Source organism: Callithrix jacchus, chromosome 1 (genome assembly GCF_049354715.1).
Source record: "Callithrix jacchus isolate 240 chromosome 1, calJac240_pri, whole genome shotgun sequence".
Lineage (NCBI taxonomy): Eukaryota > Metazoa > Chordata > Mammalia > Primates > Cebidae > Callithrix > Callithrix jacchus.
The window spans coordinates 148,412,079-148,431,311 of record NC_133502.1 but is presented as its reverse complement, the minus strand read 5'-3'; the positions used below and the strand labels follow the sequence as shown (position 1 = coordinate 148,431,311).

Below are 19,233 nucleotides of genomic sequence, written 5' to 3'. Positions count from 1 at the left end.
CTTGATTTCCGGGCGGCGGAAGGAGACGCGGCCGCGTGAGGACGAGGCTATTTGAAAACACGCTCCGGGAGCAAGAGCGTGAGGCCGGCGGTGCACGCTGTCGCCCTGTGGGCTTTTGGTCGCTGGATTTTCTCTTCGGGCTCCGAGCCCCGGCCGCGGCCGGGTCCTCAGGTGAGCTGTCGTCGCCCGTCGGACTGGGTTCTCCCGGGGCTCAGGACTGAGCGTGGTGGGGCTGTTGCCCCCGGTCCGCGGCCCAAGCGGGCAGGGTTGGCCGTGGACGATGTGCTCCCCGGGTATGGGCCACGGCGTCCCTCGGAGCTGGGCCTGGGTGTGCAGCAGGCACTGCGGGGGCGGGCCCCTTTCGGGCGTTTGAGGAGCTTCAGGTGACTGAGCGGCTTCGCCCAGTTTCGGGTGTAAGAGAGTTTTAGGCCCGGGTGTGTGAATCGGTCCCCACTTCCCAGACTCCGGTCCTGGCCGGCATCCACTGGAGTAGGAGCACGGTGTATAGTACTTCTGGGAAGGATGCAGGATCGAAGGCGGGGTGGGGATGAGCAGGCGTCCTGTGTTCCGCCCTCTGGTCGCCCAGGCGGGAGAGTTAAGCGAGCGGAAGGGGACCACAGTTTTCTGGAGTCGCCCCTACCTTGGGCGTTTGCTTTTTGGGAAGTCTATCGCCCCTGGTTGGCCCCTCCGTGGAGTTTGGAGGAACTCGTGAGTTTAAAGGATTTGGGAGGAAATTGTCAAAAGCCGAGTGCAGTATGCTTCTTCTTCTCTGGGGTTTTTTTTTGGGGGGGGGGAAGAAGGTGGAAATGTGAAAGGGTAAGAAGGTGGCAGGCAAACTATTAAAAGTTGGAATTTAGTTCAGTTGAAATCCTAATAACGCTAGGATCTGCCTTTTGTTGGAATTAGCAGGAAAAACCTGCAGTAGGAATATATGACGTTCAACTTTGAAACTGTTGGGGTCGCAAACCTAAGGACTAGTGATGTGAGTTCCGCCCCTGAGGCTGGCGTTCCTACTTTCTGCTAAAAACCGGCCACTGTAAAAGTGGCTTAGTGGCACTTTTTGATTTGCTGTTAGGAAAATCTTTTGTTATAAGTTAAAGTCAATTACTAGTAGAACTTTCAGAATTCTGCGTGTAAAAAGGCTTTGTGTACTGTAATAATACTACTAGTTTTAAAAAGTCAAGGAAAGGTCAGTCAGCCCTCTTTAATTTTCCTAACAGAGAAAGCATTAGTATGACTAATACAATGCGATAGATAATATGACATAAAGTTGACAGTAGACTGTTGAAGATTCATCAGGTGGTTAATGGCTAAATAGAACCCAGAGGAGTGGGGAAGGAAGCGAGTTAATTTTTCTGAATGTCCTGTACCATTTACTTTTGTCTCTGGTACCAGCTAGTAATAAAATTGTAGGAAAAACTCACAACGTGTGCTTGCTTAATTAAAACCATTTTTGTATTAAGAGAGGCCAGGTGAGTATCATGGCCTTCTTTTTAGGCCTTATTCCTTTCCCGCCCCCCCCCCTTCCGCCTTTTCTTTTAAAGACTAAGGTAACTAGAGATGTGGGTGAGATGAAAACTTGGGAATAGGGACAAATGAAATAAGGTAAATTATTTTGCCACGAAGACTTGCAGTCTTGAAGTCAATTCTGGTGTGTTCAAGGTTATTTGCAGAGCTCAGTTCTGTCAATGAATCCCTCTTCAACTTCTTGGTAAAGGAGTGTCTTCCAAACTTTTCTGACGTGCATTGTTAAAACGGGTTTAGTACCACCTATCTTGCATGGTTCTGTGCGGATTGCATGCAAAGGTGCACAATGCATCTAGAACCGGTCTTGGTATGTACTGATCCTGAGACTTTAGGGACACGCACGTACTTACGCTTAGAGCATAACCACTATGTGCCAGGACAGTTCTGGTGTTTTGCAGTTGTGTAAAAACACTCTTTATTGTAGTACCTCATCCTATGATTATCTCTGTTTTGTAGATAGAGATTGGGACAATGTACAGGTAGAAAGAGTATGAGTCTGGGTAAGAACCTAATCAATATGGTTGTAGAATTGGTTCTTAACCTGTGAGAAATCCTAGCTCATGGCGATCTAATATAACCCTGTAATTAAGTGAATTCGGATATACTATAATAGCTGATTGGCTTCGGAATTCCTTGAACTTGAGCTGCTCAGTATTGCACTGGTCATTTTGTTAATATTGTAATAATGGAAACTTTCGTTTTACTCAATTTCTTTATGTTCTCATGTATAGCATTGCCGCTTTTTATGGACAGGCACAGGATAATTATGATAGACCAGGAGATAAGGGGAAGTTTTATTTATTTCAGAGGTACTTACTCTATTCGAGTGGTGTACAGTGGAAGGCAGAGCTCGTTATTTTTGCAGGTGTGGAAGAGGCTTCAAGAATCATTTAGCTGCTTCTAGGTAGAGGAGGCTATTTTTTTAGATAGAGGTTACTTTATGGGAAGATAAAGCTGGAGAGGATGGATGGGGTCACATTAGGCTAAGGAGGTTTTACTGTGTGTGAGGAGTAGGAACAGCTGAGAACTCTTGAGCCTTGGTCATGAGCTCTGTTTAGAGAGGGCTCTCTTGTAAAGGGCCAGTGGACTACAGAGTAGACACTAGATAGTAGGCAAGAGTACCAGTGGAGAACGTATTGAAAGGTAGAAATAAAGGACTTCTTTAAAGTTGTGGCCTGGAAATGGGTAAGAGACACAGATCAAAGATTTCATGTGTAGGTACAAGGTTTGGAATGTGGTATAGCAGGGGAGGGAGTACAAGATGGCATGGTGTTATGCCTGAGTTATTTTAATAGTGGCTTCGCTGGTCTTTGTTCCTTATCTCCCTGTTACATCATATTTCTGTTTATGCTGCTTTGTATCCTTTTTGGTGAGCAAAGAGGAATACTGTTTTCTGTTTATATCTAGTCTGAATGTTACTTTTGCTGTACTAGGTTTATCCCTTACACCTGATCTTTACCTTGTTTTCCTTGCTCATGATAGGCCTATTAATCTCCTTGCTGTGTATTTGAATCTTACCCATTTTTCAAATGCTCAGCTTAGGTTCATAAATCTTTTTCTAACCATTATAGACTGCATTAAATAATGACATTGGTTTTCCAACTTTGCTTGATATTTATTGCTAGAGAGGTTCCTCCAGGGCTTTTACGAATACCAGGAGCTCACCAGCAGATAGAAGTTATATCTCTAGCAAGTCTGTGCTGCACTCCTACACAGGAACAAAGGAAAAGAAAAAAACACTTTTCAAAAGGTTTCCATTTAGTACATAGCTTGACAAAAGGTTCCCTGACCCAAAAAACTTTTCAAAACAGTGGCAAGACTGTTGCCTTGTTACAGTATTTTATGACTGAGTTTTTAATAGTTCTTAACAGTCTTTTTTAGTATTTTGATCTTTCAGTATGCTCACGGATTCTTGATTATGATTGAAGTAAATGTTAGCATAATGTGTTTGTAAATGCCTTTTTCTTCTTTTATCATTCATCCTTGTCTTTATCCATTGCTTTTAATTAATTCTTTTCAATATAGTAGTCGAGAATGACTAAAAAAAGAAAACGCCAAGATGATTTTCAAAAAGTAAAACTGAAAGTTGGTAAAAAGAAGCTCAAATTACAAAATGCTACTCTTACAAACTTTAAAACAAAGACTATACATCTGCCTGAGCAACTCAAAGAGGATGGATCACTTCCAACAAACAATAGAAAACTTAACATAAAGGTAAACCATATGTCTTGTTTTGATAAAATAAGATTTTCTTTGGAATTGTGGAATGTTATATTTTATGAAAATTTGTTTCAACTCTTAAATACTTTGCCTAGGGTCATAGGGTTTATTGATGTTTGGAGTTTATCTTTTACCCAAATCTGATCTCTTATCATACAGCTGTGTCTTTCCACTTCCTCCAGAAAGATTTGCTAAACTAAATGCAGTTGTTTCTCCCTGGTATACTTATTTGATGATTTAATTATTATTATTTTTTTTTTGAGACAGGTCTCACAACCCAGGTTGAGCACAATGGGGTGCTATCATGGCTCACGGCAGCCATGACCTCCTGGGCTCAAGTGATCCTCCTACTTCAGCCTCCCAAGTAGCTGGGGCTACAGGCAAGCATCACCATGCCTGGCTAATTTATTTTTTGTAGAGACAAGGTTGCACTGTGTTGCTCAGGCTGATCTCAAACTCTTGGATGCAAGCAGTCCTCTGGCCAAAGCCTCCCAAGGTGCTGGGATTGTAGGCGTGAGCCATGGTGCCTGGCTGGATCTGCAAATAATCCTTACATGTTTTTGATAATGTCAAATTTTTGATGAACAGTTTTCTAGCTGTTTTTATAGCTAATTAAGATACAGTCCTGTCATTCACTTTTGAACCCATACAGCACATAGCTTATTATAGGTTCATAGTAAATACTCGAAGTCAATTGAATTTTGAACAAGTGTTGCTTGATTAACGATTTAACAACTTTATGGAGGCATAATTAAAATCACTCACCTAAAATATACAATTTATTGGTTTTATTATATTTACAGTTATGCTACCATCATCATAATCTAATTTTAGAACTTTTTTTTAATCACTCGGGGAAGAAAACCTGTACCCATTAGGAATCACCCTCATTTCTTTCTCCCAGCCCTAGGCAATCACTAATTTACTTCTGATGTCTGTAGATTTGCTTTTTCTGGAAACTGCATATAAATGAAATCATACAATACATGGCCTTTTTTACTGGTCTTTTACTTACACAATGTTTTGGAGGTTCCTCCTGATTGTATGTAGCTTGTAGCATATATCAGAACAATAGTGCAGTCCTTTGTATTGTTGAATTGTATTTCATTGCATGATTAGGCCACATTTTGTTGATCCCTCAGCAGTTGATGAAAATTTAGTTTCTAGTTTTTGGCTCTTATGAATAATGCTGTTATGAACATTTGTGTATAGGTCTTTGTGAGGATATATACATATTTCTGTTTTGCTTTTTAAGCCCTCAAAGTTAAACAATACTAAAGGGTTATGTGAAGTTTTTTTTTTCAAAGGTTACATATATTATTCCACAAATAAAATTGTGAAGTAGTATACTCTGAATAAAACACAAACACCCTTTGAAAGACCATTTAAAACAAGCAGAAAGGGCCTGCCAGATCAAGAGTATGTAAATGAACCTTCCATGATGTTTGGTACATAGTATGTTTTCAATAAATGATGGTATGATTGCTGTCACTTTAAATCATAGAGTGCCTAAGCCTACATGTAGGTTAATGTAAAGAGAGAAAATTCTAACTAAAAATTATGTTATGTTTTTGTTAAGCTGAAAGTATTTTTCTGTTTCTGATTCTAATGAAAGCTAAATAACATTTAAAAAGTACTTATTGAAGCAGTTTCCCCAAGGAGTGTCAGTTTACTAGTATAGTGTTAGCATGTTTATTTCAAATTGATATATGTATATAAGTATACATCTAACATTTGTATTTTTATTTATAGGATTTGCTGTCACAGATGCATCACTACAATGCTGGGGTTAAACAAAGTGCTCTTCTTGGACTTAAAGAACTTTTGTCTCAATACCCATTTATAATTGATGCACACCTTTCAAACATATTAAGTGAAGTGACTGCTGTGTTTACAGATAAAGATGCTAATGTACGATTAGCAGCAGTTCAACTTCTTCAATTCCTGGCCCCTAAAATACGAGCTGAACAAATTTCTCCATTTTTTCCTTTGGTAAGTGCCCATCTCTCTAGTGCCATGACTCACATTACTGAAGGAATTCAGGAGGACTCTTTAAAAGTTTTGGACATTCTGCTGGAACAGTACCCAGCTCTAATTACTGGCCGTAGCAGTATATTGCTTAAGAATTTTGTAGAACTTATTTCTCATCAGCAGCTGTCCAAAGGACTGATAAATAGAGACAGATCCCAGTCCTGGATACTTTCTGTAAATCCTAATCGGAGACTCACTTCTCAGCAATGGAGGCTGAAAGTCTTAGTGAGACTCAGTAAATTCCTTCAGGCCTTGGCAGATGGATCCAGTAGGTTGAGAGAAAGTGAAGGACTTCAGGAACAAAAAGAAAATCCCCATGCCACTAGCAACTCCATTTTTATCAACTGGAAGGAACATGCCAACGACCAGCAACACATCCAGGTTTATGAAAATGGGGGTTCACAGCCAAATGTCAGTTCACAGTTCAGGCTACGGTAAGAAGGATTTCAGTTATGTCCACACTCAGTTTTCCTGTATTGAATTATAACTGCTGACCATTGATGACTGTTGGTGGGAATACATGCAGTTGTCTTTCATAGTTTTCATATAGTTACTCATGATTTGATTTACTGATGGGAAGAGTCATTTGTATGTTAATTTATTAATTTATAGCAAAGCCTATACTTGATAATATCTCTTGGCTTTGTCATCTTTGTTGAGTTTCATATTTCATACTAGTTTTGATGTAATTATCAGCTTATGGTTCTTCATTTTACTAGTACTTTATATTTAAGATTAAATTAGCAAGGGATAATAAACATTTTTAATCACTAAATTTTTTTCTTTTTTACCCTTATTAGGTATCTAGTTGGAGGACTAAGTGGTGCGGATGAAGGCCTATCATCTACTGAAAACCTGAAAGGATTTATTGAGATAATAATTCCATTGCTAATTGAGTGCTGGGTTGAAGCTGTACCTCCACAACTAGCAACTCCTGTTGGAAATGGTATAGAACGAGAGCCTCTACAAGTTATGCAACAAATTCTTAATATTATTTCCCTTCTGTGGAAACTTTCTAAACAACAGGATGAAACCCATAAATTGGTGAGAACTAATGGTTGTTTATTTTCTTAGTATTGCCTTTTATCATAAATGGGAAGATTAGAGATGAGCTCATTGCTACTAATTGGTTATATATTTTCTCAAAAGTACCCCGGGTTTGTTTTGCATTAAACTACAAATTAGTTTTCTGAGGTTTTTTGTGAATGTGTATATTTTTAGCATGAAATGCATAACTCATTATGCTTGATTCCATTAATTTTTATTAGGTATAATTCACATTAGTGTTATGGTGTATTGTTTATGGCGGATTGATTGTTTTAGAACATTCTAGTTTCTGAAGGTCTCTTACAGGATTTAAAAAGTTGCTTATTAAGTAAGTTGTCTCTTTGAATTTATTCCACATTGCCTAGTAGAAATGGACAAAACTGAAGAGCTCATAGCCGGACTTGAATTGTTTTAAGTGTTGTGTTATAGTGAATGTAGTGCATAGTGTATGCTACACTTTTTCTGTGCAACCAAGGAAGAACAAGCCGTGAGATTAAGTTGGTGCTTAATTAATATGGTAACACACTTAAAAGGGGCAGCTGCAGAAGCAAGATTTCAAAGAGAAGCATCTGGTTTTCAGAAGAATTGCTGTAAGGACTTTTGACAAGGCAGGTGTGAATCCTTGAAGTTTTCTGTGTATATATAAAACTGAGAAGGTAGTTTTCTTGTTTTTGTGTTCTTTTTATTTCAAGTTGAAGTTTAGAATGAGTTAGTATGCTGCATAAAATAAGATGGGGATAAGTTAAGTAGTATTTGGTAATCTTGAAAAGCATTATAGAATTTTAATAAGGTGTGTATTTTGAAAGCGTGTTTTATTGCTATTAACCCATCATCTGTAGGGATGTTTTGTGAGTTGCTTTTTCAAATAAGGTGGCATTTTGTCAATTACAGTTTTGAGACTTTGTTTTATGATTCATTGAATGCATTGGCAAAACATTGATCAGGACTATAACGTATGATTTTGAGAAAGCAAAGTTTGTTTCTCATATGGCAATTAATTTGTGATATAGGCTAGAGACAGTAAGAAGGTATACAGCTCCTTTAAAAAGCAAAGTATTACTTATAGTCTATTATCATCTGAAAGGTTGAGATAGAAAATAAAAGTGATAGTCCTTAAGATGTCCTATAAAAAAGGAAAAGAAAAAGTGATGATATTCAACATAGACTTTGAGTGCTAGTTTTTTCTTTTTTTTTTCTCTCTTTTTGAGATGGAGTGTGGCTCTTGTCACCCAGGCTGGAGAGCAGTGGTGCCATCTCAGCCCCCTGCAACCTCTACCTCCCAGGTTCTCCTGCCTGAGCCTCCTAAGTACCTGGAATTACAGGCATGCGCCACCAAGCCCGGCTAATTTTTTGTGTTTTTAGTAGAGATGGGGTTTTGCCATGTTGCCCAGGCTGGTCTTGAACTCCTGACCTCAGGTGATCTGCTTGCCTTGGCCTCCCAAAGCAAAGTACTATGATTACAGGCTTGAGCCACCGCTCCCAGCCTATTCTTTTCATTTTTAGAGAGCCAAGAAGTAAAAATTCCAAGCTCCTTTGGCGTTTGGTTACATATAAGCACCAGTAAACTTTGGTTACTGCTTTGTTAGTAGTGTTTGTATTTAGATAGAATAGTAGGACCAAAATACAAAATCTGAAAATCCATTAATTATGCAAGTTTTGGGTCATCCTATCGTTTGGATAACACTAACAGAGGATCTAAATACTGCTTTAATTTTATGGGTAGTTAAATAGTAAGATTTAGAACTATTTTGTGCTGTTATAACATAAGTAGGCTTATTAGCAGCTCATTAACATACAATGGTAAGTTTAAAAGACTGCATAGACTGTTGATGAGAATATTAAATTGAGATACTGTATAAAACTGAAATAAATTGAGAGAGGATGGTTAATTCAGATAGGAATGCTATATAAAAACATCCACTGGTAGAATTCTCTTAATTCACCTTGGCAGATTTGTAATAATTTGATAAGAACCATTATCTTAAAAAAAATGAGCTATTAACTTAGAGACAGAATATAAAATGTAGATTATTGGTACAGTCTCTTCAAAATGACAGATTGTTAGTACGATTCTATACAAAATGACATTAAAATGAGAGTTCTGATCTTGAACTTCTGGCCTCAAATGATCCTTGCACCTTGGCTTCCCAAAGTGCTGGGATTACAGGCATGAGCCACTTTGCCTGGCCACAGCTTAATCTTTAGGAGGAACCAAATAGCATTCCTTGGCATTAAACTCAAATCATGTACCATAAACTGAATTGTAACTTTTCTCTCAGAAAATCTGTAGATTTTTCTATTGGTAAATTGGTGTCTTTATTAGGTTTAGTCTTAGGACCACTGACTGCTTGCTTTTACATGTTGGTGCTGCGGCTTAATGCATTTAGTTTGCTAGTATTTACAGCACAGTTGAGAAATTTCACTTGTATTCAAGTGATTAAAAAAAAAACTTTTTAGTAATTTAAAGCTTTGATCCTTGTTTTGAAAAGAAGTCTCAGGGTACATTAAGTCTTCCTTGAAGTGATTGAATAGTCAGATCCTTTAATAATCAACTGAAGTTGTTTATTTCTGAAATACTGGGCGTTTCCTTAATAGCTAGCTACCTGCATCCTTGATAACAGCTAGTTTTGAAAATAAAAGTACAATTTAACATTAAATTTTGATTTACTATGGTTTTTCGGGTACTATATTAATAGGGTAGTATTATATGTTATAAAAATTGTGTCTTAGCTTTTCATTTAATGCTTGGCTTGCTTGCTGCTTTTTTTCTTTGTGTCTCATTGCTTTAATCCTTTTCCTATGAGGATTAGAGTTTGTAACCAAACACTGATGCAGTCATGCTTTTTAAGGCATTTGTTCAAAGCTTTATTGGGCATCAATAAATATGGCTACTTAATTAAAATGTAAAATTCAATTCCTTGGTCACACTAGCCACGTTTCAAGTGCTCAACAGCTACACATGGGTAGTGGGTGCTGTATTGGATGGTGCAGATATAGAACAGTTTGATCATTACAGAAGGGTCTTTTGAGTAGTACTATTCTATACTTGGACTACAGAGATAAACATGGTTGATAGGGTGCTTGTCCTCATGGTGTATACCTTCTGGTGGGGTCAGTAGACAGTAAACAAACATACAGTGTCAGTGCTCAGAAGAAAGATGTAAGTGAAATGGTATAAGGAGAGCGTATGCAGGAACAGTGAGGGGGGGCTATTTTAGATAGGTTGTCAGGAAATGCTGTCTCAGAATAAGATAGTTGAGTGTCATTGAATGAAGTGAAGGAGCAAGTTTTGTCAACTTCTGTGGGAAGAATATTCAGGCATAGGAAACAGCAAGTACAAAGGCTTTGGGGTGAGAACAGGTTTGCATATTTGAAGAATGACAAGAGGGCCTGTGCAAATGAGGTACTAGGAGAATATTTGAAGTTGGGGGAGAAGAGTTAGAGTAGCCAGATTATGTGGGACTCTGTGGTCCCTTGTAAGGAGTTTGGATTTTATCCTGAGTGTGGCAAAAAGACCACTGGAGGTTTTGAGCAGAGGAATGGCATGATCTGCATTATATTTATTAAACTTTAATATGCTGAATTTATAAAAATAGAACACTAGTGAATTCCCAGATGCTTACAGTCTAACTCTAGTAACCATCACCCTTTCCCCTTTCCTGTATCATTTTGAAACATGAGATTATGTTTTAAAAGATCACCCTGCTGTTGTGTGGGGAATGGTGTCTAGTGGTTGAAGTAATGAGAAGTAGCTGGATCCAGGTAAAGCCAGCAGGAGTGCTGGTATGTGTAATGAAAGAAAGAGGATTCAAGGATGATGCCAACGTTACATTGCCCAAATGAGAAAGGTCATTTGGTGGGGAGAATTTGGTTTTATTCATGTTAAATTTTAAGATGCTTATCAGAAGTTGAGGAAATGTCAAGTATACATTTGTATATAAAATCAGGAGCTCAGGCAGAAATGGTTCAAGTACTATTACTAGGCAAATCCAAACATTTAGAAGTCAGGAAGAAGAGAACCCAGTAAAGATACTAAGGAGGAACAATAATTGGGCTGTAAGGCTGGGTGTGGTGGCTCATGCCTGTAATCTCAGCATTTGGGAGGTCAAGCGGGGCAGGTCATTTGAGGTCAGAAGTTCAAGACCAACCTACCTGGTGAACATGGTGAAATCCCGTCTCTACTAAAAATGCAAAAATGAGCTGAGCATGGTGGTAGACACCTGTAATCAATCCCAGCTACTTAGGAAATTGAGTCATGAGAATTGCTTGAACCTGGGAGGTGGAGGTTGCAGTGAGCTGAGATGGTGCCACTGTACTCCAGCCTGGGCAACACAATGAGACTTCGTTCTCAGAAAAGAAAAATTGAGCTGTAGGGTAACCAGCTGTTTTAGCACGTCAAGTCCCACGTCTGGGAATCTTCTCAGTCTCTGACAAAATGGGATTGTTGGGTTACCCTGGATAAGAGGAAATAAAGAATACTCTGATCTGGAATTAGACAGTGTTTCCATAGGAGAGAAATGATAAATTCACCAAAACTACTGAAGCATTTTAAGGAAATGCATTGCTTTGTGAAATTGTTAACCTTTAATGGGAAATAATGGAATTGCTAGAGAATAGAGTTATGGTACAGATAGAACCTCAGGAAGAAAGACTTTCTTGTGTATTTTGTAAACATTGCATTGGTGTCCAAATTCAGAATTTTCTTAAGTCTCAGATATTTTCACTTTTTCTCTTAAGCAGCAGACAGAATGCAAGTAAAAGTAATTATTAAGCACCAAAAGGATCTATGGATGAAAACTGGTTGCTTTAACAGTTCATTCTGATTTTGATATTGATTTACATATTACTGGTAGAAAGTGTACTGTGTGATGGGACATTTATTTGACAAGTTGTCAATTTTCTTCCAGTTTTATTGGTTATTTTACATTTTTTTCTTGTAGATTTTACTAATCTTTGCTATTTCAATAGGAGTCATGGCTTCGAAAGAACTACCTTATTGATTTCAAACACCATTTTATGAGTCGTTTTCCATATGCCTTAAAAGAAATAACCAAGCACAAAAGGAAAGAGGCAAATAAAAGGTATTTTGATTCTTTTTCACTATATAACCTTGAAAAGCTGTTTAACATGAAATTATCAGAAGATAATTAGCCTTAATATGGAACTTTGTATGCTGCTGCATATTTATGTCTAGATTTTTGAAAATAAAAGTAGTGTGGCTGATTTTTGGACAAGTCAGTTTGAGCCTTGTGATTAACAGTTTTTAAATTTTGTTTAAGTCTAAAATGATTTTTTTTTTGTGCTAGATGAGTGTATCAACTTACGTAAAAACAAATTTAATGTAAGTTGCCAAGGTGGATGGTTTATTTGGGTGAGGCACTGTGAGATTATTGAATCTCTTAAGCAAGATTGTGATGATCATCTAGTTTTGCTCTCATTTATACATGAGGAACCTGGTAGTGAAACTAATATCAGTATCCTGAAGGAAGAAGGATAATTGGAGAAAAATCAGAAGTAAAGGGTAACTGATTAGAAGGTGATGGTTAAAAAAAAAATAGTAAGCCTAGAAATTATTTAAAGTGACTAAGTCAAGTAAGAGCAGATAAATGTGAGAACAACTTATGTAATAAAATTTGACAAGCAGGTACAAGCTGAAACACTAATAATGTAGTTCCCATAAATAAGCAAACACTTGCAAGGGATCTTAAAGTCTGTCAGAGGCTCTTAAATATGTCAAAGGGAATACACTAGCTAGAGAATCATTGAAGTTTTTTGAATAGGGTTCAGAGGATATGCTTGGAAGCAATATTTCAGGCATAAGAGTTTTTCATTCATTTACTAAATATTTACTTTGGTTGCTTACTGTAAACAAGGTAGAACAAAGTATTGTGATAGAAAGAATGAGATTTTTTAAGCTATGTAACCTGTTCTCCTAAGCAGTTATATTGTTTTTTTTTGAGATGGAGTCTCACTCTGTTGCCCAGGCTGTGGCACCATCTCAGCTCACTGCAACCTCCGCCTCCTGGGTTCAAGTGATCCTGCCGTCTCAGCCTTCTAAGATGCTGGGATTACAAGTGTGCACCACCATGCCTGGCTCAAAAAATTTTTGTATTTTTGTATTTTTAGTAGAGATAGGGTTTCACCATGTTGGCCAGTCTGGTCTTGAACTCCTGACCCCAAGTGATCTGCCCACCCCAGCCTCTCAGAGTGGTGGGATTACAGGTGTGAGCCACTGTGCCTGCCCTTAAGGAGTTATATTCTAAATCATAAGAGTGTAAGGATCCAGTCATGAAACAGAAACCTCAACAGTGATTTTTTAACAAGATATTTAATATAAAGAATTATTAACTAGGTATACAAAGGAAGTTAGGTATTATGGAGGTAGCAACTACAGGAAGCAGATAGTACCTGTACAACTGGGAGAACAAGGAAGAAGCTTGGAGGAAAGGAGCCAAAACTCAACCTCTGAGAAGGGGATGCTCCTCAGTGGGTACTATTATTTTGAGCTGAGAGCAAGGTTCCTTAGGGCTGGGGCCCAGTACTTTGAAAAGGGAGTGCTGGCTGGCTGGTGCTGACGTTTCTTAGAGGCATGATGATTCTGGTTCTGTGTCAGAAAAACTACAAAATAGAGTCTGCTATGGCTGCTATAATGAACTGAAGAAGAGCTACTGATTGACACTAGCAGCAATAGGAAACAAAAACAAAACTAGCAAGCAAGTGTCCCATCTTCCTCTTACTGTTTTTTAGTCTCTTTCTACTGCCTCTTTATTGGCAGAGCCTAATAAGCCATCTGTAAAGGGAAAAATATGGGTCACGGAGTCCTAACCCCAGGGTCACAAAGCAGTGTGTAGAGGGTGACTTTCAAGCTAAGAAACAGTAGCTCAGTAACTGGCAGGAGAAGTAAATGTACATATGTAACACAAAGCAGTATATAAATATATTAGAACTGTACAACTAAGTGCTATAGGAATTCATAGGAAGAGACAGATCACTTCTTGTTAGGATAAACAGACAAAGCTAAATGGAAGAGTAGTATTTGAACTGGGTTTGAATGTGAATGGTTTCAACAGGTGGAAATGCAAGGGATGAGACTATTGTAACTGGAGGAGATAGCATGTAAGAAAGCTACGGGATTAGGAAGTGGATGGAGAGCATGGATCTGGGTCCAGTCTGATTTCTTCACTGGCCTTGATGTGGAAGTCATTTCTTGACTCAAGAGTTCATCTATCTTTCAGATCCTTTTGGCATTAAAGACTTTTGGTTCAGTCAGAACGGTTTTAGGGGGCTTCTCGAGTTGGGACAGAATCAAAGGATACTTTATTGAGCAAAATGTTAGATTTTTTTTTACCCCATACAATTTTCTTACTTGAATTTTTTTTCTGGGGTTCGTAAGTAAGCTTCAGAAAGTCCATGAACACTTGAAGTCTTTATAGAGAATTACATGTGTATTTTTTCAGATAAGGCATTCCATATATACTTTTCGTCAAAATGTGATTAAATTGTAGTTAAGGTGTTTAGGATTTAGTAAATAAATTATTCAGTGTAAATAAATTATTGAAGAGTATATTGGTGTATCATTCAAGAAATTTATTGGACTCTTATTGTACTAGTTGCTGAGCATTTTGTGGTAAAGGAAATAGGGTACTAGTTCTCATGGAGTACAGTGTAATTAGAAAGACATCTATTTCACCTGATTCTTTAATCGGTGACTGATTTTGATAAATATAGTGAAGGAAGAGTTTAGGTTAATACAAGAGTATGTAGTAAGGAGTTGGTCCTGATCTTTCATGAAAGGAAGACCATCTTTGAGGAGGCTGCCCTGATGGAAGTGACAGTGTGCTGAGATACGACTGGGGAAAAAAAGAAAAGGAATTAACTTTATGAAGAGGTTGAGATGATGAAATTGAGGGATTTTTAGCAAAGATGGATTGACAGTATAACCTACTTTTCATAAGATTTCCACCAGTGACTGATTTTTGGAGGGCCTACAGACTGCTATTGTAGTAAGTGCATTAAATACTTAGCAAATAGCCTGTGAACAGCGGCACAAATCAAAGTTAGGGAAGTCAACAGTGGTCTAGGCCAGAGGTCCCCAACCATGTTGCTATGAGGACTGGTTTCATGGATAACAATATTTCCACGGACCTGAGGTGGGAGGGTTGGTTTTGGTATGATTCAAGTGCATTACATTTGTTGTGTGCTTTATTTCTATTATTATTATGTTGTAATATGTATTGAAATAATTCCACAGTTTACCATAATGTAAAATTAGTGGGATCCCTGAGCTTGTTTTCCTGTGCTAGACGGTCCTATCTGGGGGTGATGGGAGACAGTGACAAATCTTGAGGCATTGGACTCTCATAAGGAGCATGCACCATAGAGATCCCTTGCATGCACCATAGATCCCTTGCATGCACAGTTCTTCACAGTAGGGTTTGTGCACCTATGAGAATCTAATGCTGCTACTGATATGACAGGAGGCTGAGCTCAGGCAATAATGTGAGCAGTGGGGAATAGCTGTAAACACAGATGAAGCTTCACTCTCCCGCCGCTTACCTCCTGCTGTGCAGCCTCGGTCCTGATAGGCCACAGACTAGTGCCAGTCTAAGGCCCAGGGTTGGGGGACCCCTGATCTAGGCCAGTGTTGGTCCGCTTATTCATGTACTAATGTTACTTTTATGTTTTATTGTATTTATTGAGACAGAGTTTCACTCTTACTGCCCAGGCTGGAGTGCAGTGGTGTAATCTTGGCTCATTGCAACTTCTGCCTCCTGGGTTCAGGTGATTCTCCTGCCTCAGCCTCTCAAGTAGCTGGGATTACAGGCATGTGCCACCATGCCTGGCTAATTTTTTGTATCTAGTAGAGATAGAATTTCACCATGTTGACCAGGCTGGTCTTGAACTCTGACCTCAGGTGATCCCCTCACCTCAGCATCCCTAAGTGTTGGGATTACAGGCATGAGCCACCATGCCCAGTCTGTATTTTTAATCTGATGTCTACATTTTTAAATCTCAGGTTGAAATACAGAGTTAAAAAAGATACAATTTATTTTTATTGGGGTAACATATATATAAAACATTAACCTTTTAAACCACTTTTTAAGTGTACAGTTTAGTGGCATTAAGTACTTTCACATTATTGTGTGATCATCACTACCATCTATTGCCAGAATTTGTCATCCCAAACTGAAGCTCTGTACTCAAATAACCCCCACATACTCCTCTCCCTCTAGCTCTTGGTAACTCTGTTCTACTTTCTGTCTCTGTGAATTTGCCTATATTTTTATAGTTAGAATATTGCAGCGTTTGTCCTTTTGTGTCTAACTGGTCTTCAGGGTTCATATTGTAGTATGTATTAAAATTTCATTTCTTTTTTTAAGTAGACTTTATTTTTTAGAGAAGTTTTAGGGTCAAAGCAAAACTGAGCAAAAAGCAGAGTTCTCATGTACATTGTGTGACACTTAGTGACTGGGATATAGTCTGAGAAATGTGTCATTAGGTGATACCATCTTGTGAACATCGTAAGGTGTACTGTACTTCCTGCCTCCACACTTGTGTGGCCTGCCAACATCCTGCACCAGAGCGGTACATTTGTTAGTCAATGAACCTCCATTCTTAATACATCATTACCACCTAAAGTGATACTTCTTGACATTGGGGTTCACTTTTGGTGTTACACATTATGTGAATTTTCATAAATGTATAATGACATGTGTCCACCATATTAATATACAGAATAGTTTCATCGACTAAAAAAAAATCCTCTGTGTTCTGCCTAGCTTGTCATCCCTCCCTCCATCCTAACTCTTGGTAACTACCTACCTTTGTTCTTGGTAACCACCAAACTTTTTATTGTCTCCATAGTTTTGCCTTTTCCAGAATATCATATAGTTGGAGTCATACAGTATATATGCTTTTCAGTTGGTTTCTTTCACTTGGAAATACTCATTTTAAGGCTCTTCCATTTCATTTAATGGCTTGATAATTTTTCAGTGCTGAATACTGTTCCATTGTATTAATACATATACATTAACATTTTGTTTATCTGTCAATGGGCATTTGGTTTTTTTCTGTCTTTTAGCTGTTGTAAATAATGCTGCTATGAACATTACTCCATTAATTTATGTGTGTTTATTGTTTCACCAATACCATCTTGTTTTGCTTATTGTAGCTTTCAGTGAGTCTTGAAATGGAGAGTTTGAGTCTTCCAGCTTTGTTTTGCTTTAGTGTGTTGGTTTTTTTTTTTTTTTTTTTTTTTAATGGTGGCATTGCCCAGGCTGATTTTGAACTCCTGGGCTCAAGAGATCCTCCTGCCTTGGCCTCCCAAAGTGTTGGGATTACAGGCATGAGTCGCCATGCCCAGCTTGTTTTGCTTTAGTCTTGTGTTTAGTATTCTGGGTCTCTGACCTTTCCACATAGACTTCAGAATCAATTTGTCAACGATTAAATTAAATAGCTTGCTAGAACTTTGATTGGGATTGTGTTGAATCTTCTATAAATGAGGAATAATTATTCCTTAAACTGCTAGAATGATGCAGAACTAGGATTCAGGTTTATCCTAAGACTGGTTTTTACTTCCCTGGGAGAGAAACCTTTAAGGGCCAAGCTTAGGTTAGGGACATTGTCCGGGCACAATGGCTCACACCTGTAATCCCAGCCCTTTGGGAGGCTGACGCGGGCAGATCACTGTAGGTCAGGAGTTCGAGACCAGCCTGGCCAACATGGTGAAGCCTCGTCTCTACTAAAAATACAAAATTAGCTGGGTGTGGTGGTGTTCCTGGAATCCCAGCTACCCCGGAGGCTGAGGTAGGCGATCGTGCCACTGCATTACAGCCTGGGCAACAGAGCAACACTCTCTCAAAAAAAAAAAAGAGATGTCTTTTCAGGTCCTAGGCTTTGACATTTGACTTCCTTTTCTCGTGAAGCCACTAAAAGGTTGCCTTAGTTTTGCAGCTTTTTTCTTTGGAACTGGCAGTTGCCCTCAGGACTAAACCTTGAGTGCTAGAATCTTGCACTTCTAGTTATTTTCAGCAATATTATAATTACCTATAGTACCTTTACTGGAAATTGAAGTTTCATCAGAGATATACCTTCCTCCTAGAATTGTTGGTTGGTATATTTAGTCTTTAAAATTTCTGTATATGTTATTGGAGGAGCAGAAGGAACTCTCAGGTTTGCAGATGTCCATTGAGACTTTCTGGATCATAATAGATTATGCTGCTGGGGATAAAATTAGGGTAAAATTTTCAAAGCTCTACCTGTGTAGAAGAAATGTTGCAAGTCTATCCCAGTGTTTATTGTCTCTTTTCTTAAAGATAGGACTCCTAATTTTCATCTGGTTGTATCACTACACAAAATAAAAACTAGATTTCCTAGCTTTCTTTGCCACTAGGAGTGGTCATATGGGTAATTTCTGTTAAATAGCTCATACTACTTTCAGTGTGAGACTTGTACATTGAGTTATTATTGTTGGCCATCTTCATCTGGAATTGATGAAGATACTTTAGGCTCAACATATCCAACGTAGAATTAATTTCTGAATCTCTCTACCCCTTTTTCTTCATCTCTATCAATTTAATCACTAATGTTAGAATCCTTGATGACTACTCCTCCTGTCTCCACCATCTTCAGGCTCATATATTTGTATATATTTAAGCACATTTTAAATCTGGCTAATTTTTGTTCTTTCTAAATGCCCTCCTTCTCCCAGTTCATATGAGTATTGACTCTGGTTCTTGGATTTGCCATCTCTTGCTTAGAGTGCTGTAGTAGCCCCACGACTGCTTGTTTCTAGCCTGTAACTCTGATTTTCCCCTTTGTATCCACACAATCATCTCTCTGAAAGAAGTCTGCAACCATGTTATTCCCTTGCTTACAGAATTAATTTTGATGTCCTTAGCCTCTGGCTCTTTATAATCTGGTTCCATTTTACCTTTCCGGTCTCATTTGTCAATTCTGGTCTTATATTTGATGCTCGATAATGCCAGATTTCTTTTATTTCCCTTCTCATATATTTGTGATTCCTTACTACTGTGTCCTTGCTCAAGCCTAACTGGGATTAATCTTTTCCTTTAAAGTTGATTGGCTTCGCTGGGCACAGTGGCTCATGCCTGTAATCCCAGCACTTTGGGAGGCTGAGGTGGGCGGATCACAAGGTCAGGAGATCGAGACCATCCTGGCTAACATGGTGAAATCCCATCTCTACTAAAAATACAAAAAATTAGCCGGGCATAGTGGCATGCATCTGTAATCCCACACTCAGGAGGCTGAGGCAGGAGAATTGCTTGAACCCAGGAGGCAGAGGTTGCAGTGAGCCAAGATCACGCCACTGCACTCCAGCCTGGGAGACAGAGTTGAAACTTCATCTCAAAAACAAAAATTGATTGACTTGTGATATTTATGGCTTTA

The 19,233-nt window shown here is 38.5% G+C and overlaps 1 protein-coding gene across 4 annotated transcripts in view; it reads left to right on the top strand.

Moving 5' to 3' along the window:
- The window catches only part of TEX10 (testis expressed 10), a 49,633-nt gene continuing 30,400 nt past the window's right edge, over window positions 1-19,233 (top strand). For 2 of the 4 annotated variants that reach the window (XM_078373335.1, XM_017975049.4), the window contains exons 1-5: window positions 1-171; window positions 3,556-3,741; window positions 5,500-6,212; window positions 6,579-6,822; window positions 11,794-11,906. In XM_078373335.1, the coding sequence (XP_078229461.1) occupies window positions 3,562-3,741; window positions 5,500-6,212; window positions 6,579-6,822; window positions 11,794-11,906 (1,250 nt within the window). In that variant the 5' untranslated portion in view covers window positions 1-171; window positions 3,556-3,561. Of the gene's footprint in view, window positions 172-3,552; window positions 3,742-5,499; window positions 6,213-6,578; window positions 6,823-11,793; window positions 11,907-19,233 lie in introns of all 4 variants that reach the window. The other 2 variants (XM_078373332.1, XM_002743140.6) reach the window with 1 other exon arrangement.